The following is a 22,558-nucleotide window of genomic DNA, read 5'->3' as shown; positions in this document are numbered from 1 at the left end:
AGCTTTTTGCATTTTTTCTGTGCCCTAGAAGCTCTTAAAGGTTTGCCTGGAAACAATTACGACCTGTAGCTTTTTGCTGGTAGATCTTTGGCTTCTTTTTAAAGATTTTCAGTGCTTTTGATTTCCATGTTTTCCACCTCATTTTGAGGTATTTTTTGTACTTTTCTCCTAGCTAATCCTCTGTTTAGTGTACGTTTTAAATTTATTGTTATAAAGTTGTATGTACTTTTGGCTTATTTGTAAAATATCTGGTTATGTACTTTTACACCTTCTTTGATTTTTTTTTTAAAAAGAAAAACAGTATCTTCTCTCTTTTTCTTGGATATAGTTACCAGAAATTTGTTTCCCCTGATGGCTTTTTCAAAGCTTGGTTTTTATTGATCAGCTTTACTGTGGTGTTGTTCACAAGGATGATGATTTTATTTCATTCACATCTCATTTTTATCTTTAATAACTTTTTTCTTCTTATGTTGAATCTGTTTTATTCTTTCCTAGCATTTCAAGTTGTATGCAACATTCCTTTTTATTCAGGCTTTCCTGTTTTTGAATACATTTAATTATATTTAAGGCTAGAATTTTCCCTTTTGGTAGTGCTCTAGATATATCCTGTTGGTTTTGATATACGAGGGTACTTCAAGAAGTTCACGGAAAAATTCATATTATCTTTCCATTCTATTTTTTCACAAACTTTTTGAAGTACCCTCATTGTGTTCTCATTATTATTCATTTTAAAATAAATTTTGTTTTGATTTTGTCTTTAATCTCAATAGAAGAGGGTTTAAAATTTCTAGCCAGATATATTTATTTCTTTGTGTCTGTTGGATTAATTTCTAATTTTGAGGTATTGTATGGTAAGTGAATGTAGTTTGTTTTTGTTCTTTGAAATTTGAGATTCTTTAAGATATTGCAGTTAAGTTTTGTGAATGGTTTATGGATATTTGAAAGGGAAGTATTTGGCTTTATAATACAAAGTTCTATTTGTGTTTGATAGATCCATCTTATTAACTGTGATATTCAAATCCTCTATACTTTTTTTTTTTTTTGTCTTTTTCGTGACCGGTACTCAGCCAGTGAGTGCACCGGCCATTCCTATATAGGATCCGAACCCGCGGCGGGAGCGTCGCTGCGCTCCCAGCGCCGCACTCTCCCGAGTGCGCCACAGGCTCGGCCCCTCTATACTTTTTTTGATGTGTGTAATTGATCCGAAGATTTCTGAGATCTGTGTCATTCTCATACTGATTTGTAGATTTGTCAGTTTCTCCTTTTTAACATTTTTTGAAGCATGTTCTGAGTATATAAGGATCATGGCTGTTATGTTTTCAGTTGTACTTTTTTATGCACATGATATAATTCCTTTTCGTTCCCCTGTAATGCTTTTTTTGTTTGTTTGAATTGTTTGGTCTGCTGGTATTGTATTTGCTTTCTGTTAACATTTGCTTTATGCAGTGGAGTAGCATTGTCCAGGCATCTAAATTCAATCATATAAATGGTGCCAGTGATGCTACCCACTGTTTTGATCAGTGTCTATGATTGTGAGTGAGTGTAGGAATGAGAATTATGAATCTCTTTTCCTTGGTAGGCACTATTTGGAAGGGCACCTCTCATAATGTGAGCATAGCCCCATGCTAAATGTAGTGCTGGTCTTGAAACATAAGGTATGACTTCCACTATGCCATGGCTCCTAAATGCGAGTCAGCTGCTCTATCTAGTATATTTGTCTCCAGTGAGGTGCTTAAAAGTGCTTAAGATTTTGATATGAGTAATAATTTTGACATAATGCTATTTTCATTTTAAAGCATCTAACTCCTCCTTATGATATGACTCCATTGTGGGTGTTTTACCATTTTTCCTTACTTGTATTATCTTGTTTGAGGTATCTTTTTACGTCAGCATATAGAAGAATTTCCCCTTCAGCCTGAAAATTTGACCTATTAGTGATTACTGATATGTTTGCATTAATTCCTGTCATTTTTTATTTTGTATTTACTATACTTTTTTTCTTTTCTTTATTTTTGAACTGATTTATTAATTTTTTTTCCCTAGTCATTTGAAAGTCGTATGTTCTCTTTTTCTCTTCTGGAATTACCTGCAAATTTTTAACACATGTAAACCAATACTTCTCTATTCTTGTCCGCAATTAATCAGAATCTTTATCTTGTCTTCCTTTTCCCAGTGAGACAGAACTGCTGCTTGCTTTTACTTCCTTCTCCTTTCTCTTCCCTCTTTGGCTTCCTGTGTTGAAATCACGCAAGTATTTTAGTTCCAGATTGCTTATTTTTTTCTAAAAGTCAGCATATGTTGGTTCCTTTGCTTTTGTTTCTTATAGCTCACGGGTAAAAAGATTTTTTAAAGATCTTGGATGTTATTAAATTATGTTGGTGTGCATCAACTAATTATTTCAGAGAATGTCTTCAAATACTAAAAGTTGAGCCCTTTCATGTGTGAAAATTTCATTTGCATTCCCACTTGAAAGTTGGTTTGGCTGGTATATGTTTCAGAATCTTTTTCCTTATAACTTTGAAGCCAGTGCTCCACTTTTCTTCTAGCATCTGTGTTGCTGATTAAAAGTCTAATTTTTACCTTTATGTGATTTATGTATTTTTGTAGGAATTCAGTTTTTTCTTAGGATTTCCTGAAATTTCAATAGGATGTGTCTAGGTCTTCCCCTTTCCCACTAACTGATTCTACTTAGTACTTAGAGTTCCAGCCTGATGATTCATGTTCTCCCTTTCCCCTAAGAAGTTTTTTGCGTAAGATAGATGTTGTACTTTCTGGTTCTGTATTCTGTGTATCTTTCCTTTGTATTTGAGAGGCATTTTGGGAGAATTTCTTAGTTTTGTTTTCCTTTTGTTTTTTCCTATCCCCATTTTGCTTTTAAATTTATCTATTGAGCTTTATTTTGGTGACCATTTTTTCTCTTTTATAAAAATGTCTTTATTGAGATACAATTTACATATAATAAATTGCATCCATATAAAGTATACAATTCCATGCATTTTGACAGATATATACACCCAGATATATGTACATACAGCCCTCCCCCTGCCAACAATCAAGATTTGGGTTATCACTGTTTTCTCGTGCCTGTGCAGTTCATCTTTCCCTTCCCCCCAGCCTATGATCTGCTTTCTCTCAGGTGCAGAAATGACTAGTTTGCGTTTTCTAGAGTCTCACGTAAATGGAATCACATAATTTGTAGCCTTTTGTGCAAGGCTTCTTTCACTCAGCCTGTTTTTGAGATTCATGCATGTCAAGTCAAGTGTGTAGTGGATTGTCCTTTTCTTTCTTTCTTTTTTTTTTTCTTTTGAAGGCAGTATTTTTCCCCACAACTAGGAAATTAACATGGACAGACTTTATTTAAATTTTACCAGTTCTACATAAACTCTTTTGTATATGTATATTTAGTTCTATATAATTTTATCACGTGTTAATTCTTGCAACCATACCACAATTAGCAATCGTTTTTAATTTCTCATTTTTCTTTATAGTAACTTATTTATTTTTCAAGGGTGAGATCTCATTTTACCTCTGAGGATATTTATGATTCTCCTGTTTGTTCCTGCTACTCTTTCTTCAAATATTTAGTTCCTCATTTTTGTGGTGATTTTCCTCTTGGTGATTCTAGTTGGTAAAATGATCATCTCTGGTTTGAGAATTGCTGTTCTTCTGTTAGTGCATGTGGTTTCTGTTTACTAGTCTGTAGGGGAGAGATGGGATGTGGGTGGGCTTCCCATTCCTTCTGGGTAATAGCAGCCACCTGGGTGCCATGCTGATTTTGGGGCTCCAGTGCCTTTGCTCAGTGAAGAGCTTGCTTTTGTTGGGGTGAGATGGGGAGAGGCTCTTGGTAGAAGGAAGTGGTGTCCTGTCCATTTGTGCCAAGTGCATTTCCCCACCAGATCACACATGACTACATCAGAGCCTGCTCCTGTTTCCTCATGGCAGCCACCCCCTATGTACAGGTTGGATACAGCACCCCTACATGTTCTCCCACCTGCATAGCTGCATCTATTTCTAATAGCATTCCTTTGCACAGTTACAACTTGTACTGTTGGTGTCACTTCCTGTTTCCCAGAATTATTTCGAAAAAGAATGTATCAGTAAATCCATATCTTTAGTCCTTTCTAGGATTTAGGGTGAGAGGGGAAGGCATGTATGTTTATTCAGTCTGTCATGATCCAGTCTCTTAAAGCCATTTTATTTGGGGGTGGAGGGAGGAGGTGGGAAAAGATGTTTAATTTAAGGTCCATTGAAACCTTTTATTTTTAGAAAATCAGGTTTTGAGAGAGAAATTGACCACTGGAGCTTACGTGTTATGTGGGGTTGGGAATTTGCTTTATCTCTAGTTTGAGTACTAAACCACAGCTCTGAAGTCTCAACATTTCTTCTTTAACCCTGTGGGGAGGATGAAGATTTTCATTCTCAATCTTTGTTTTTCAGAGTTGAGACTTACTGGGTAGTCATTTTGTTATTTTAAAAATATTTCATCGTGCAGTTTGGGCTTTGTACAGGAAAGTTGTATTGGCTTAATATTTTGGTATTTTTCTTTTTGATCTTTGTACTGGTTTTTCTTTTGTGTTTGTTTGTTTTAAATAAGCTTCTGAACCAGACAATCACATGTCTTCTCCTTAAAACCTTTTTGTTTAGAATTAAATCCCTTGGAAACTACAGGTTATGAAGTAAGTTTCTAATGTAGAAGTGTAAATTTTGTTTTCAGAACACTTCTTTTTTTTTTCCTTCCCTACTTAGTTTTTCCGTGGTTTGGCTTGGATATTGGTGGAACCCTGGTCAAGCTGGTTTATTTTGAACCCAAAGATATCACTGCCGAAGAAGAGGAGGAAGAAGTGGAAAGTCTTAAAAGCATTCGGAAGTACCTGACCTCCAATGTGGCTTATGGGTCCACGGGCATTCGGGACGTGCACCTCGAGCTGAAGGACCTGACTCTGTGTGGACGCAAAGGCAATCTGCACTTTATACGCTTTCCCACTCATGACATGCCTGCTTTTATTCAAATGGGCAGAGATAAAAACTTCTCGAGTCTCCACACTGTCTTTTGTGCCACTGGAGGTGGAGCGTACAAATTTGAGCAGGATTTTCTCACAGTATGCATTTTTTAGCTTATATACAATTTATGGTAATTTGACTGTTAAAAATGATACTAAATAGCAATTGGTGGAGTCATTTCCATCTCTAATGGAACTTGAATTTTCTTGAGTCAAATGAAAATTAAATGTAAATTAGTGATAGTCAGGAGCTAGCCATCTAGAGATTGTTGTATAGTTTTTTTTTTGCCTAGTTAAGATGTGTTGATGAGAATCAGGACCACTGAAAGCATAGCATTTTGTTGTTTCTTTAGTATGAAAAATTAGTGAATAAGCAGAATTAAGAAACTGCCTGAGAGGAACAACAACATTAACACTTGAACAATGAGATTGAAGAATAATTTTTAAAAATCATGTCATTTCATGTCATATAATTGTTTCCAGTCTTGTCTGCTACATAATTTCTATTGTCCCCCTCAGTTATTTCCTGGAATGTTCACTAATTAAAAAAAAATAAGGAACTGGTCAAAAGCAGTGTTTTCAGGGCTAGTCTGAGATGGCTGACAGTAAAGACCACCTCTCCCTGAATGCCTTCTGGTTGTGTTCTGTGCTGTGCACTTGGTAACCACAGCCTCTTGACCATCTTGGGGAGTGCCACTGGCACTTGATTTTGCTTTCACTCAGTGAACACTGTGGGCAAGGCGTTGAGGTGGATGTTGGGGTTAGGTGGGAGAATTGACAAGTCAGTTGCCAAGACTCCGACCTTCAGGGTGCAATACAGATTTAAAATGTCTTCAGTGCACTTTGTTTTTCATGCCAGCAAATGATATCTCTAAAAGAGATATTCTGGGGCCGAGCCCGTGGCGCACTCGGTAGAGTGCTGCGCCGGGAGCGCGGCGACGCTCCCGCCGCGGGTTCGGATCCTATATAAGAATGACCAGTGCACTCACTGGCTGAGTGCCGGTCACGAAAAAACGACAAAAAAAAAAAAAAAAAAAAAAAAAAAAAAAAAAAAAAATAAAAGAGATATTCTGCCTTTGTGTTATTCTACATCTTTATTTCCCTGCACTGTATGTTATTGTATGGTTTGTGATCCTGTCCTTTCTTTGTTCTCTGCCTTCTGACTTTTTAACAGGCCATAATAATCATAATATAGAATTGACATGAATTATTTAATAAGGTTTTATATTCTTTGCCTGAATTTTTCTCGGTTGCTGGCTTTAAATGGTTTCTTTTCCACCCATAAGTAAAGGGGGAGGTAGCAGGAGGAGAGAAGGTTCTCCTCCTTTGTGGAAGCCTCGTAGTGGACTGACTCTGGATCATAACGGATAGGTAAATGAAAAACCTTTTATTTCCAGGATTATATTAGTCCATTTTGTGTTGCTTCTAACAGAATACCTGAAACTGGGTAATTTATAAAGAAAAGAGATTTATTTGGCTCACGATTCTGGGACAGCTGCACCTGGTGTGGTCCTTAGGCTGCTTCTACTTACAGTGGAAAGAGGCAGGTAGAAGCAGATCACATAGCTAGAGTAAGTGAGGGGGAGTGTAGAAGGGGGAGCCAGGGTCTTTTAAACAACTATCTCTCATGGGAACTAATAGAGCAAGAACTGACTCAGTACCCCCACCCACCCAGGAAAAGCATTAATCCATTCATGAGGGATCCATCCACCTCTTTGACTGAAACAGCTCCCAACACTGCCACATTGGGCATCAGATTTCCACATGAGTTTTGGGGGTACAACACATCCAAACTCTATCAAGGACCCTATAGAGGTGCCCTTTGGAACATATATGAAAACCATTCAGGTTGTTACTAGAGGTTTAGTGTTGTGAGGTAATCCAAGGAGAGGTGCCAGGTGGATTTTTTGAGGGGTGCTCAAAAAGTTCAGGGAAAGATTTGTATTATCTTTTAATTCAATTTTTCCACAAACTTTTTTTTTTCCTTTTGGTGCTGGCCAGTAGAGTGATTGAACCCTGAACCTTGGTGTTATTACCACCTTCTCTAACCAACTGAGCTAACTGGACAGCCCTCCACGAACTTTTTGAAGAATGCTCATATACTTTAGGAATTAGTTCTTAGGCTGCTGGGGTTTCTCTTGCGTTTGTATGCACCAGCGCTATCCTTAAAAATTGTAGGAAAATGAAATGCCTGTCAAATCTGTTTGTGCATTAGGAGTGAATAATTAATAAACCACAGTGAATTTTTTTCTTTAAATACTGAGTTTTACCCTGTTTATTTTTTTAATGTGAATCAAATTTCCTCACTTTATATTAAGTTTTTTGTTTTTGCTGCACTTATGTTCTGAGTACCTTGGGTTACTGAAATTGCCTGTAGATTCAGTTATCTAATTAAGGATTAAGATAACATTATCTATTAACTTTTTCATCTCCCACAGTGGATCAGAATAAATTGAATGTAAATATTATTGAAATGGGGGCTGGCCTGTGGCTCACTTGGGTGAGTGTGGTTCTGATAACGCCAAGGCCACGGGTTCGGATCCCATATAGGAATGGCCAGTTAGCTTACTGGCTGAGTGTGGTGCTGACAACACCAAGTCAAGGGTTAAGATCCCCTTACCGGTCATCTTTAAAAAAAAAAAAAAAAAAAAGTTATCGAAATGGGAGTTGAATTAAAGAGGGAGAACTTGCAGGACTAAACTTGGTTATAAACAGAAACAGGTGCTTAGGGGGTTGAGGCTCTTTGCATTTGTCACATGTATTAAGTGTATATGCTTGTAAACATCCAAATAGGTTAGATGTTTATCGTGTCAGACGTGGAAGTCTTTGTCATCTCTCTTCAAAGTCACCACTGTTAAAAGTTTATGTATCTCAAATTTTTCTTTTTTTTGAAAAGATGACTGGTAAGGAGATCTTTTTTTTTTTTTTTCTTTAAAATTAAAAAGATGACCGGTAAGAGGATCTTAACCCTTGACTTCGTGTTGTCAGCACCACGCTCTCCAAGTGAGCTAACTGGCTGTCCCTATAATAGGGGTCCACACCCGTGGCCTTAGTGTTATCAGCACCACACTCTCCCAAGTGAGCCATGGGCTGGCCCTTGTATCTAAAATTTTTCTAATGTGTGACTATGATTTATATGATACATATGCATATAAACACTGTTTTAAAAATAGGCAAATTGGATCATATTTTATAAAATGTTTCTCGACTTGCTTTTTTGACTAATGTCTTCGAGTTCTTCCCACTTTAGTATGTATAGATCCTCTGCATTATTCATTATACAGTGCCCCATAATATGAATAATAACTTAATTATTCCATTATTACATGGAATTAAGTTGTTAAATATAGTTTAAATTTTGATACTGCAAAAATCCTTCTTTATTCCCCTCTTCCTAAGAGGCTTTAGATAGCAAAAAATCTTATCTTCTAATTGGACACTTTGAGCCCTTTGGCTTCCAGGTTGTTAAATAATGGTGTGGCCTCTTTTGATACTGCTTCACAGCCTTGAAGACGGTTTTTTGGAGGGCAGATGTCAGAGTCCTTGTGGCTTCCCTGATGTGTCATTTGGTGTTTTCTGATAGTGCTGTGACGTCAGCTTCGTACCTGCCTCGTTGTCCCTGTGAGCAGACATCTTGTTTTCTGCTTGACAAGTTGATAAATGTTCACTTGTGTTTTTGGTGCACTTCTCCAGCTGCTGCAGTGGTTTGTATTTAGAGTGTATTTGGGTGTGTGGGAGCAGGAGTCTGTCTCAGCAGTCCATCCCTATATTCTTTGTCTCCAAATCTGTTCTGTATAGCTTGCACAAATAATACACACTTGTGAATGCGCTTTTATGGTTTTTTTAATGTAGAGGATATGTTTTATTAAATGGAATTTTTATTTCTCTTGGTTTGTTAAACAGTCTGAATACATTCTTATTTCATTACAGATAGGTGATCTTCAGCTTTGCAAACTGGACGAACTAGATTGCTTAATAAAAGGAATTTTATACATTGACTCAGTTGGATTCAATGGACGGTCCCAGTGCTATTACTTTGAAAACCCAGCTGATTCTGAAAAATGTCAGAAGTTACCATTTGAGTTGAAAAATCCATATCCTCTGCTGCTGGTGAACATTGGCTCAGGCGTTAGCATCTTAGCAGTATATTCCAAAGATAATTACAGGCGGGTCACAGGTACCAGGTAAGTATATAAAAGTCATTGTTTTGTGTTTTTATTTTTTTCGTCATTTTAAAACAGCTTTGTTGAAATACACTTCATATAAGATAAAATTCACCCATTTTATTTTTTATATATATATATATGATGATGACTGGTAAGGGGATCTACCCTTGACTTGGTGTTATCAGCACCACACTCTCCCAAGTGAGCCATGGGCTAGCCCTAAAATTCACCCATTTAAAGTGTACAATTCAGTGGTTTTTAGTATGTTCACAGATTGTGTAACTGTCACCATTATCTAATTTTAGTGCATTTCATTACCCTGTCGATTAGCAGTCACTCACCATTCTCTCCTACCTACCTACCTACCTGCCTTAGGCAACCACTAAATATCATTGTTTATCCTTAATATCATAATAGGTTAACTGAGTTTTCAGGTGTTACATATACACCTTCAAGAACTTGTTAAAATTATATGAAAAAATTAAGTTTTTCTGGGGTTATGCAAACGTTTCTCTTTGAAAATTCTGATTTTATGACCTTCTTTTCTTTAATCTCTATTGCTCAAGATTTTATTACCATAGTTGTTTCATAAAATATCGCATCAGCAGAATCACTAAGCCTAAAGTCCTTGCCATCAGATAGTTTATGGTATGCGTATACAGAGTAGTTAAGGTTACTAGGTAACATCTATAAGGAAAGGCAATAGAATGTTCCAGCTTTGAAACCTGTATAGATTTATTTTTAAAAACATATACATATTTTTTCTTCTGGCAGCTGGCTGGTAGAGGGATCTAAACCCTTGACATTGGTGTTATAACACCATGCTGTAATCAACTGAGCTAACTGGCCTGCCCCCTGTATAGATTTTATACATCTACACATTATGCACTCAGGCACACACCTACATACATGTGACCGGGGGATGATATGAGATCTAGAAGTTGAAGTACTGATCAATAGAAAATTGATTGGGGGAAGGTAGTCTGAAAAGGGAAGGTTAGCTGGAAGAAGAGATAGGTTTTGGTTTAAGGATTAGAGGTCACTTGAAAAACAAGGATCTGGGGATTGGGAGAATCGAGTTTTTTGATAGGTGTGAGTTAAAGAACGAGAGGAGTAATTTTTGGGAAAAACACATTAATAGAGGAGTCTGGTGGGGTGGGGGACCTGTGAGCCACGGTGACAGGGTGCTTGGATGAGAATGACTTAGGGAATACGCATGGAGAGTATGCGTCAGTTTAATTCCAGGTGTGTTGGGCTGGTCTGCTCCAGAGGCTGTTTATCCTCAGCAAATGCCCTGACTGCACTGGGACATGGGAAGGGAGGTGGGGGCTCTACGTTTTGCCACTTTGCTTGTTGGCTCACATGATATGTATCTTCAAGGTGTATATGAGACACCTTGTTTTTATCTTTTTGTAGACTTGTTTTATACCAGTGGCGTCTGCATGATTGGGTGGTGGCAGGAGTGGATTTATTTATGAATATGGTTTTGAAATTCATAAATGTTGCCTTCCTATTCCTAATTCCTGAGAAATTATAATACTCCGTTGTTTGTTTCTAATCACAGTCTTGGAGGAGGAACTTTTTATGGTCTCTGCTGTCTTCTTACTGGCTGTACCACGTTTGAAGAAGCTCTTGAAATGGCATCTCGTGGAGATAGCACCAAAGTGGATAAACTAGTGCGAGACATTTATGGAGGGGACTATGAGAGGTTTGGACTGCCAGGCTGGGCTGTGGCTTCGAGGTAAGGGGGCGTGTGTTCTAAGAAATACAGGAATAAAATATTAAATATTACGTCTATCTTTTTTCTTTTAAATAGCTTTATTGAGATATAGTTTATGTATTAATCCATTTTCTGTCGCTGATAACAGAATACTTGAAACTGGATAATTTATAAAGAGACAATTTATTTCTTAAAGTTTTGGAGGCTGGAAAGTCCAAGGTCAAGGGACACATCTGGTGAGGGCTTTCTGGTTGGGAACTCTGCAGAATCTTGAGGCAAAGCAGGGTAAACACGGCAAGAGGCTGAGTAAGAGCATTTCCACATGCTTTCTACCTCTCCTTATAAAGCCCCCAGTCTACTCCTTGATAACCCATTAAACCATTAATTTGTGAATGGATTAATCCATTCATGACAGTAGAGTCCTCATGATCCAGTCACTTCTTAAACGACCCACTTTAAGTACCATATTGAGGATTAAGTTCTAATATGAACTTTGGAGGGGACAAACATTCAAGCCATAGCATGCACTATAAAGTCACCTATTAAAATGTACAATTTAGTGGTTTCTAATATATTTTCAGAATTGTGCAACAATTATCATAATCAAATTTCAGAACATTTTTATCTTTCTAGAAAGAAACCTTATATCCGTTAACTGCCACTCTTCATTCCCCCATCCCTTGCCCCTGCCAAACACTAATCTACTTTCTGTCTTTGTAGGTTTGCCTATTCTGAACATTTCATATAAATGATATATACAATATGTGATCTTTTATGACTCACTTCTTCCACTTAGCATAATGTTTTCAAGGTTCATCTGTGTTGTAGCATGAATCAGAGTTTTATTCCTTTTTATTGCTGCATAATATTCCAGTGTATGGATATACTATATTTTACTGATCTATTTATCAGTTGATGAACATTTGGGTTATTTCCACTTTTTGGTTGTTATGAATAATGCTGAACACTGCTGTACAAGTCTTTGTATGGACATATAATTTTAATTCTCTTAGGTCTGTACGTAGGAGTGGAATTGTTGGGTTGTATGGTAACTTTATGTTTATTCTTTTGAGAAACTACTAAAACTACTGTTTTACACTCTCAGCAGTTTGTGAGAGTTTAAATGTGGAGAATTTTAGCTGTCTTAAAAGGTGTGAAATGACACCTCATTGTGGTTTTATTTGCATTTTCCTGATGGCTAATGATGAACATCTTTTCATGTGCTTTTTGGCCACGTTGTCTTTGGAGAAATGTCTGTTCAAGTCTTTTGCTAATTTTTAAATTGGATTTTCCTTTTACTGTTGAGTTACAAGAATTATTTATATGTTCTGGATATAAGTCCCTTATTAGATATATACTTTGCAAATATTTTCTCTCATTCTGTTAGTTGTCTTTTTACTTCCTTGATAGTGTCCTTTGAAGCATAGGCATTTTTAGGTGTTTTTTTTTTTTTTTTCCTGGCAGCTTGTTGGTACTGTCATCTGAACCTGTGACCTGTGTTATCTTGTGTTATAAGGCTGTGCTCTATTCAAATGCGCTAACCAGCCAGCCTAGGAATTTGTAGTTTTGGTGAGGTCCATCTTGTCTCCTCTTTTATTACTTGTGTTTTTGGTGTCATACATAAGAAATTATTTTAAGGTTATGAAAATTTACTTTTTTATTTTCTTCTAAGACTTTTATATTTTAGCTTTTAACTTCAGGTCTGTGATCCATCTTGAGTTAATTTTTCTATATTGTGTGACAGAGTGGCCCAAATTTATTCTTTTGCAGGTGGATATCCATTTGTCATGGCACCATTTGTTGAAAAAAGACTGTTCTTTCTCTATTGAATTCTCTCTGCCGCTTTGTCAAGAATCAGTTGACCATAAATGTTTGGGTTTATTTCTGGACTCTTAATTTTGTTCCATTGATCTTTATGTCTATTCTTTTACCACACTGACTTGATTACTGTAGCTTTGTATTAAGTTTCAAAATTGATAAGTATGAATCCTTCAACTTTGCTTCTTTTTCAAGATTGTTTTGGCTATTCCTTGCATTTTCATATAAATTCTAGGATCAGCTTGCCAATGTCCGCAAAAAAGACAGCTGGAATTTTGACAGGCATTGTGTTGAATCTGTAGACAAAGTTGGGGAGTATTGCTATCTTAACACATCAGATCTTCTATTAGAAGTTGGAATGTTTTTCCATTCATTTAGATCTTTGCTTTCAGCAGTATTTTATAGACTTTAGTGTACAAGTGTTGTACTTCTTTTGTTAAATATATTCCTAGGCGTTTTATTTTCTTTGATGCTATTATAAATGGAATTGTTTTATTTTAAGATTGTTTAGAAATACAATTTTTTTTGTATATTGGGGCATATGGTTTTTAATAGTAGAAAAAACAGTCATATATATGTGCTTGTTTACTAATTTTTGGTACTTAGGAAATACAATAGATTTTATTTTCTGTGTTTGCAGCATTTGCTCATTGGTCATCACTTTTCCAATTGGCTGGGTTTGTATTCTGGTCACAGTTACTAATGTAGCAGTTCTGCTGGTTAAGTATTTTGAAGTACTTTATGTTTTTCAGGGAAATCTAAAACTCTCAAGGTAGCTCACGCTGGGACTCACTTGTCTGTGCTTTGGTTTGCTCTGATAAAGCAATTTACCAGATGTGAAAATGACCATCTGAGTGGAAGAGTTATGTGGTTGGGATGAATTTCTTTCTTTTTTTTTTTTTTTGTCTTTTTTGTGACCGGCGGCACCGCGCTCAGCCAGTGAGCTCACCGGTCATCCCTATATAGGATCCGAACCCGCGGCGGGAGCACTGCTGCGCTCCCAGTGCCGCACTCTCCCGAGTGCGCCACGGGGTTGGCCCGGGATGAATTTCTGATAGAGGTGTCTTCCTGGAACTGTCTTGCAGAAGGAGCAGTGGTGCCTTCCAGTGGCTCTGATGAGATCCTAAATAAATGTGCAAATATCTAGTATCAAAACTAGATTTCAGTAGAAACCACAAGAAAAACCATCTGCTCATTTAGAACACTTGAGGGTTATATTTTAAGCTGCATTTCTCTTTGAGCAGATGCGCCACTATTTTGTAATAAACAGTTTGACGATTCAAACAATGTTACCCTAAAAGCCAGTAACATTCAGGATCTGTTGGGCTGTGTTGTCTATGGTTTAGCAATGGAATGTTTTTTTTCCCTGTTACAGCTTTGGGAACATGATGAGCAAGGAGAAGCGAGAGGCAGTCAGTAAAGAGGACCTCGCCAGAGCGGCTTTGATCACCATCACTAACAATATTGGCTCAATAGCAAGAATGTGTGCCCTTAATGAAGTAAGGGGACATGGGTTTCTTTAGTTGCTCTAAGGAAAATACTGAACTTACTAAGTGGGCCCCACCTTGACATCACATGATGTCTGTCTTCTCAGAACAGTGCCTAAATGTAGTCCTGTGGGGTGGAGTTTGTTTCCGTGCGAAATTAAAGCTCTTCAAATGCAGATTAATCTTCATGGATTTCTTTTGCTTACTGAAGATAAACACTGCTACTGTCTAGGAGAGAGTGGAGGAAGATAGGAAGGTAGCCAGTGTTCCAGATGATGGGGACTCTTGGGGGTGATGTTGGGTGACGATGCTGAATCTAGACTCCATGCTCATCGATGTGCTGTAGAGGCCCTGGGAAGGAATCTACAGGAAATCATTGAAGCTGGGCGAAGACTGAGTGGGCAGAGGAATTGCCCACCCTGCTCCCCTCCCCCCCCGCAGAGTTGTGTCTTCGTGCTTTCAGCTTCTTTACAGTGCTGCCTTGTAGCATTCAGGTCAAGCAGCATTGTACAGGGCTATGAAAGAACCAAGAATTGGCTGCCCTGGGGGAAAGAGGATCTAGGATTCAGTTGATGCAGCTTCATGGCTTGTTCCTATTTATACATTTGTGTTTAAAAATTATTCTTTAGATAATATAAGCATGTGGCTTGAAAAGAAACTTCAAAAGGCACGAAAGGATTTGTTTCATTTTTAATTAAAAAGATACTGTATCAGCATCAAATAATTAAATTTCATTTGAATATCATAACACTACTTTTCTCTTTATTGTATATTCCCTTTCCTGTGCTTATGTATTTGAAAATATTTTAGTTGGTGTACACACTATTTTTATATCTTTTACTTAAATATTATATATTCTATGGCTATATATTTGATCAAATTCTTTTCTATCATGAATCATTCACATAGAGCTGTGCATTTGGTTGCTTGCCAATGATAACTATGCAATATGCTTTTTTGAGGGTGAAGCTATTCTTTGGTTGAATTTTATTCTTGACATGGGGCTTACTCAGGAATGAGATTTCTAGTCTAAAGAATAAGACCATGCTTATGAATCTTGATACATACTGTTAGGATACTTTGCACAAGGGCTGCAACAGTTTAGATCATCTTTAACAGTGAATGAATGGATCAGTTTTACTGCATCTTTACTAATGTTGGGGGTGGAATTTCAGTTAATGTTTTTGTTAACTTAATAGGACTAAAATTTTGCTTTCTTTGATTACTAGTGAAGTTGAATTTTTTGTACCTGTTACATTTTTTAAATCTTTTGCTTATTTGTGTCACTTTTTTTCTTTTAAATTGGCATCTTGTTTTTTTTGTTTAGTTGTCTGCATAAAGCGTTAATAGTTATTATTTGTCATATTTAATACAAATGTTTTTCCTAGTTTGTTTTCTTGTAACATTTTCTGGCATGCTTTGCAGTAGTTCTATAGTTGTCTGGGGATCAAATAAGTAGCCCTGGACCAACTGGATTAAATTTGATCAGCAGTCAAATTGCTCCTAAAAAATATGCACATGGTGCTCTGTTTGGGGTAACTTTTTATGAGAGAAAAATTAAGATGAAAACTAATTGCCTTTTTTTGATGTGCTCAGAACATTAACCAGGTGGTATTTGTTGGAAATTTCTTGAGAATTAATACCATCGCCATGCAGCTTTTGGCATATGCTTTGGATTATTGGTCCAAGGGGCAGTTAAAGGCACTTTTTTCGGAACACGAGGTAAGCTGACTTGTTTCTTGTGATGTGTTACATACATGTATTAGTCTGCTTCTATTGCTTATAACAAAATGCACAGAACTGGGTACTTTATAAGAAAATGAAATTTATTGCTTAAGTTTCGGAGGCTAGGAAGTCCAAAGTCCAGGGAACACTTCTGGTGAGGGTCTTGGTGGTGGTGACAGTGACCCAGGTGTCTCACATGGCAGAAAATGATGGAACAGAGAGAGACTAGTTCCTCATGTACTCTCCTTTTAAAGTCCTTGGAACCATACCCATGAGCACTATTTTTAATCCATTCACTAGGCATGGTCCTACAATCTAATCACCTCTTCATGGCCCCACCTTTCAATTACCATAATAGGATTTCCCACTCTCAATAGTTACAGTGGGGATTAAGCCTCAGTGAGGTTGGGGGCACATCCAATCTACAGCATTACACCTCTGACCCCCCAAACTCGTATCCTTTGTACACAAATATATTCATTTCATCCCCAAAGTTTTAACTTCTTTCAACTCAAAAGTCCAAAGTCTCAAAGTCCCATCTATGAAATCAAAAGTTATCTACTGCCAAGATACAAAGGTGGGGCAAACATATGGTATATATTCCCATTCAAAAAGGGAGAAATAGGCCAAAAGAAAGGGGTAACACAAACAAGTCCCAAACAAGTCCGAAACCCTGCAGGGCAGGCATTAAAACTCAAAGCTGGCAAATCATGTACCTTGACTCCATGTTTGACATCCTCTGCATGCTGGTGAGGGAGTTGGGTCCCCAAGTCCTTGGGCAGCTCCGCTTCTATGGCTTTCTTGGTATTAGGCCACACTTCAGCTCTCCCAGGCTGGTGTTCCACTCTGGTAGCTCCACAGGTCTGGGGTCTCCATGGCAGTTCCGCTCTCATGGCTTCACTAGGCATGGCCTTGATGGGGTTTTTCTGCTGCAACTCCAAGCCCACATTTCCTCTTGGCATCACTCTAGCGAAGACTGTGGTGAATCCGCCCCTGCAACAGATTTCTTCCTGAGCCCTCAGGCTTTTCCATACAGCCACTGAAATTGGGTTGGAGGCTCCCAAGCCTCCACGGCTCTGGCATTCTGTGAGCCTGCAGACCTAACATCATGTGGATGCTGCCAAGTCTTCTGGCTTATGTCTTCCAAAACTGCAGGTCCAGCCACCCCTGGGGCCAATTTAGCCACGGCAGGAGTAGCCAGAGCAGCTGGGGTTGCTGGTGCTGGAAGTAGCTTTCCAAGGTGGCCCTGGGCAGTGAGCCCATGATGGTGCCTCAGGTCTGTTCTTCAAGACCATTCTGTCTCCCTAGGCCTCTGGGCCCATAATTTCAGAGGCTTCTGCAATGCCTTCAGGGCCTTTTCCTCCTTTTCTTGATAATCCCTTTCTTTTGTACTAATCTTCTCAGCACCATTGTATTTTCTCATGAAAATGTTCTCTGCGGCTCTACCACATGGCCAGGCTACAAATTTTCCAAATCTTTATGCTCTGCTTCCCTTTTAAATTCTGGCTTTACATCATGCCTTTGCTGTCATAACTCTGCATAGGTTGTTACAAGTAGCCATGCAGCTTCCTGAATGCTTTGCTGCTGAGTCAAATTCTCATGCCAGATATTCTGGTTCATAACTCTTAAGTTCTAAGTTCCAACTTCCAGCAAGTCCTAGGGCATGGACATAGTACAGCCAAGTTCATAGCAGGGGTGATCTTTGCCCCAGTTTCCAATAAGTCCCTTCTCATTTACACCTGAGACCTCTTTAGAATGGTCTTAACAGTCCATATTTCTATCAGCATTCTGGTCACTACCGTTTAATCTCTAAAATGTTCCAAGTTTTCCCTGGTTTTCTTGTCTTCTAAACTTTCACCAGCATCTAGGTTTTTTCTAGCCTATTCCTCCAAATTCTTTTAGCCTGTCCTCAACACCCCATTCCAAAGCAGCTTCCACATTTTTAAGTATTTGTTATAAGCAACATCCCACTTCTCTGGTACCAATTTTCTGTATTAGTCCGTTTCTGTTGCTTATAACAAAATACACAGAACTAGGTACTTTGTAAGAAAATGCTCACGGTTTCAGAGGCTGGGAAGTCTGAAGTCCAGGGAATACATCTGGTGAGGATCTTGGTGGTGGCAACAGTGACCCAGGGGTTTCACATGGTAGAAAATGACAGAGCAGAGAGAGACTAACTAGTTCCTTAGGCACTCTTCTTTTAAAGCCTTCAGAACTATGCCCATGACCACCATTTTTAATCCATTCACTAGGCATGGTCCTGCAGTGTAATCACCTCTTCAAGGCCCTGCAGTGTAATCACCTTTCAATTACCATAATAGGATTTCCCACTCTCAACAGTTACAGTGGGATTAAGCCTCAGTGAGGTTGGGGGGCATCCAGTCTATAGCAGTGTACAAAGGGCATGAAGTTCACCACACTTCATGTAGTGGAACTCGAAGTAGAGGTGAAATGGGCTGTAGTATTTCTTACTTATTTTTTTGTAATGGTATAATGTAGGGTTTAACTTTGTAATGTTTGAAAGCTCTTTCTTACCTGATATAATGTAAGGTAGGATTTTAGTTAATTATAAATTTCATCAATTTTTAAAGAAAAAATCATGAACATTCATCTATATTTCTGATGCCATATTCTTTGCTGAACTATCCTTTTTATTTTTTTCCATTGCACTGACTCTGTAGTTACTCTGGGTTTTGCTTTTTTCATTTTTTATGCCAGTTTTTATGTAATGATGTACAGTAATTTATGTTCCATTTATTTAAGATGTATGGTATAAAAGTGACTAGATCAGTAAAAAAACATTCCAGACAAGAACCACACTATCATAAGAACTTAGCATATGTACAGGTGAGGCATTGCAAAATGGAAAAGAATCATTGAATTGCTCAACCTGATATTTTATCTTGGAAAGTGCTCTTTTGTTTTTCCTGTTTGGAGAAGAAAATGGAACCAGAGTTATGTAAGGGGTTCTCTCTTCCCTTCCCTTGGTTGTTGGGCAGTCTACTATTTCAAGTGTTGTTAGATTTTTAGATAGTGTTGTTATGAACATTTTTCATAACTGTATGTGCATATTTATTTTAACAGTGTTCATATGGATTAACAGAAATCAAAGTAGGCATGAAGTGCTATAAAGAGAGATTACTTTTTCCTTTAAATTTGCTTTAAAGTTTTCCTTTTAAATTGCTTAAGTTCATAATTAAAATTCAAAGTGTGCAAATTACATATATCAAAAGCTTAAAGTATGTCATCTAACTTATTTTCTTACTTCTGTTATTGTATTAGTAAATAAGTACCAAATTGCCATTAAGTTTCTTATAGTTTGAAATCTTAACTTTTTGTGATCTTTCACATATTTTATTTTGCTTTTAACCAATTTTTTTATTAGCTATTTAATAAAAATTTATTTTTATTTTGCTTAGAAAACTATATCTTTTATTTTTTTCATTGTACATGTTTATGGGGTTAATAACATATCTTAATATAACGTTCCTCCTGCTTAATTTTTACCTCTTGTTAAAACTTTTCTTAGAACATGGAGATTAGCTTCTTAGGTTAACCTTTAAAAAAAAAACACATATCTTTGTATTTTTTAATTTGTCATGACTTCATTTTTTCCTCTGGTTAGTATGTTCATTTGTCCCTGTGGTTTTCATTTGCTTTCAGGCCTCTGACTCTAGTATTGATCTCTGTACTTGTGGAACTTTGAGTATTTTAACCTCTGTTAGTCTTGAAATATTCTCCTGCCCTCACGCTGAAGTCAGTTTAACTGTTGTTGTGAAATTTGTGTAGATTCTTAAGCCTTTCTCTTTCATCCTTTCTTATCATCTTAGAACTTCATATCTTATAATAACCTTTCTGTGTCTTTACTTTCTGTGTCTTTGGTGGAACTGAATATACTGGTTACTGTAAAAAATAAAACACAGATATAGAAAGCTGCATAAAACAAAATGTATAGTTAGCTATTATAAAATGAGCACCCTCGCATCTGTGTACTCTGTGGTCGGGGGTTCCTGAGGATTGCTGAGTCTTGCTCAGCTGTGTTACTCCTACGGTTTCTGGCCTCCTCATAACACAGATTGGTTGTGGCTGTCTTTTTTTTTTAAACTGAGAAGTAGGGCAGGCTTCAGCATCTCTGTTTAGTCACATGTTCTTGAAGAAGCTTTTCTTGATGGACTAGACCCTAGTTATTTATGATATTTCAGAGACTTTAGTACATTCTTCTTCTAAATCCACAAGCAAGTCTTTCAGGATCTTCCAACATTCCTTTTTTTTGGCCGCTGGCCGGTGCGGGGATCTAAACCCTTGACTTTGGTGTTAGGACACCGTGCTCTAACCAACTGAGCTAACCAGCCAGCTCCACATTCCTTTTTCAATTATTTCTTTTTTAGAGTATGTTAATACCTGATCTCATGCTTTGGAGACCTTGATAGATTCTGTATCATTATAGGATTCTTCTCTGATTCCTGCTGGAATTCTCTTTCTGTCAGTGTGGGTTTTGTGTCATTTTCTGTAATATTTTATCCTTTTTGCCCCTGGTTTTGTTTTGGGTTCTTGGTTGTATTTGACCTTACCTGCTTACTTGTGGAGGCAGTTTGTCACTTGTCCTTTTGTAGCTGTTGCTTCTCTGTCTCATGCCTCTGCCCTCCTCTCAGGAGCTTCTGCCCCTCCTCAGACTTTGGTCTGCACCTCCATGTTGCCTCAGGGCACCATCATCCACTCCTCTGCTGCCCTCCCCTGGGTCAGTGGCTACAGTGACCTCCTGGGCGCACCTGCTGTGCTGCCATGGCCTTCCACATCCTGTAGTGAGCTGACCTGCCTTGCTCTCCACATCTCCTGCTTCTCTGTCCCCATTCTCAGCAGCAGTATCGCCAGACCTCCCCTGCTGCCCTCATCCCCTCTTTCAGTTGAGTCTTCCATTCCACCACCTCCTTTCTCTCTTTCCCACTGCCAGCCCAGGTAGGCCCTCACTCTCTGTGACTTGCCCCTCTTAGCTTCTCTTGCTTTGTTGTACTTCGTGTCTCATCATACCTTCAATATTTAGTTGTTTGGAAATGCTGTAGGCCTCTGCTGGTTCTCTCCTTGTCATTCATTCCCCAGGACACAGCCCAGGTACCATCTCTTACCCAGAGGTCACTGAGCCGCTGCTGGACCCCTCCACCCCCCCACCCCCCCCACTACGGATTTGGCTTTGCTTTTAACGACAGCTGTCCAACATGCTTGCAGTATCTTGTACATCCAGCCCCCGTCCCTAGCCGAGAAGCTCCTCTGATCCCAGGCTGGCCTTGGGCCTGCTGCAGGTGATCAGAAAATAGGTGTCAGGAGTTAAGGGCAGTGTTAGCTTTAACACTAGTAGTCATATTTATGGTAATGTAAATAAGTCTAAGGAGAACTGCTCTTATTTTTGGTGTATTTTCTTTCAGGGTTATTTTGGAGCTGTTGGAGCACTACTTGAGCTGTTGAAGATCCCCTGATCATACCTGGGGAGGGGTTCCTGGAACCTATCATAGTGGGATCCGTGGACTGTTGTTTTTTTTAAGAGACTTACTCAGTTTTATGATTGTGTACTACCTAAATCAAAGCGAGAAAAGGACAAGTGTATTTTTCTAAGTCATGAAGATAAATCCTTAAACATTGGTCTAAACTAGCAACCAGAAGGAAATATTATATTAAAAACAGAGTGGACCATGTTCAGACAGTGTTGAGGATTTATTGTATTTAAGTTGCTCTTTGCTGTAGCATTGTTAAAGTTGCTGTGTATTTTTGAAATCTTAGTGTCATTCATTGGAGACACTTCAGGGGAGAGCTATTCTGTGTTCAGCTGACTGTGGTTTTGTGTCCTGTTTGAACTTGCTAAATGTAAGGCAAGCTACTACTCTATGTTGTAATCTAATCACATATTTGTTAATATGGCCTTGAAGATCATGGTCTGTGCATTACTCTGGTTTGCATTTAGCCTTTGTGTGAACATACTGAAAAACATGTTTTCTTTCAGGGTTCTGCAGACTTAATTGGGCAGGTTAATTCTGTATCTGAAATATGACAAGCAGTGTTTGGAAGGGCAGTTCATGTTACTTTATGCTGTAAATCTTGGGAAGACAAGACTTCTGGGCAGAATTTCCTGAGTAATGGGATTATTGACATGATGAAAGTGGGTAAGTTAGTAGAAAAAGCACAGTCTTAAAGACTAACAGCAGCAAAAAGTCTGCTATAATTAACATCTCTTCAGGGGATGGGAGAATGTGGGTATTCTTTCAGGCTGAGTAGAAAAGGATGAATTGAGGTGTTCATTCATGAACTAACACATGGGGAGTGGGGAAGGGGCTCAGAAGACTGCCTGAAGCCAGAGATAGAGTCTTGGTAAGTGTTGAACCTTTTCTTTCTGCTGTGTAGAGTAATTTAAAAGGCCTTTCCCTTGGATATAGTGCTACTTTTATGTCTTATATATTAAGTGGTGCTTGCATCACTGTTGAACGCGAGAAGGGCCTGTACAAAGCAGTCTTGGAGCTGGAAGGAAGACTCATAGGCGCTATTGCTCTGTGGCCTTCGTGGTCCCATTTTTTTCACATGGCGGGTGGGGAGGAGGGACCGCTGCGCTAGTGCTGCTGGCCATGTGGGGGTAGCAGAGGCACACTGGACATGCTG

At 38.2% G+C, this 22,558-nt stretch overlaps 1 protein-coding gene across 1 annotated transcript in view; it reads left to right on the top strand.

The window, feature by feature from the left end:
• PANK2 (pantothenate kinase 2) overlaps nucleotides 1-21,603 on the top strand; it is a 28,408-nt gene extending 6,805 nt beyond the window's left edge. The window contains exons 4-9 of the mRNA XM_063085934.1: nucleotides 4,747-5,099; nucleotides 8,931-9,184; nucleotides 10,731-10,907; nucleotides 14,080-14,203; nucleotides 15,788-15,913; nucleotides 21,337-21,603. Of these exons, the coding sequence (XP_062942004.1) occupies nucleotides 4,747-5,099; nucleotides 8,931-9,184; nucleotides 10,731-10,907; nucleotides 14,080-14,203; nucleotides 15,788-15,913; nucleotides 21,337-21,387 (1,085 nt within the window). The 3' untranslated portion in view covers nucleotides 21,388-21,603. The remainder of the gene's footprint in view (nucleotides 1-4,746; nucleotides 5,100-8,930; nucleotides 9,185-10,730; nucleotides 10,908-14,079; nucleotides 14,204-15,787; nucleotides 15,914-21,336) is intronic.
• Nucleotides 21,604-22,558: the final 955 nt, after the last annotated feature.

Source organism: Cynocephalus volans, chromosome 1 (genome assembly GCF_027409185.1).
Source record: "Cynocephalus volans isolate mCynVol1 chromosome 1, mCynVol1.pri, whole genome shotgun sequence".
In the NCBI taxonomy this organism is placed as follows: Eukaryota; Metazoa; Chordata; class Mammalia; order Dermoptera; family Cynocephalidae; genus Cynocephalus; species Cynocephalus volans.
This window is presented reverse-complemented; position numbering and strand designations above follow the sequence as displayed.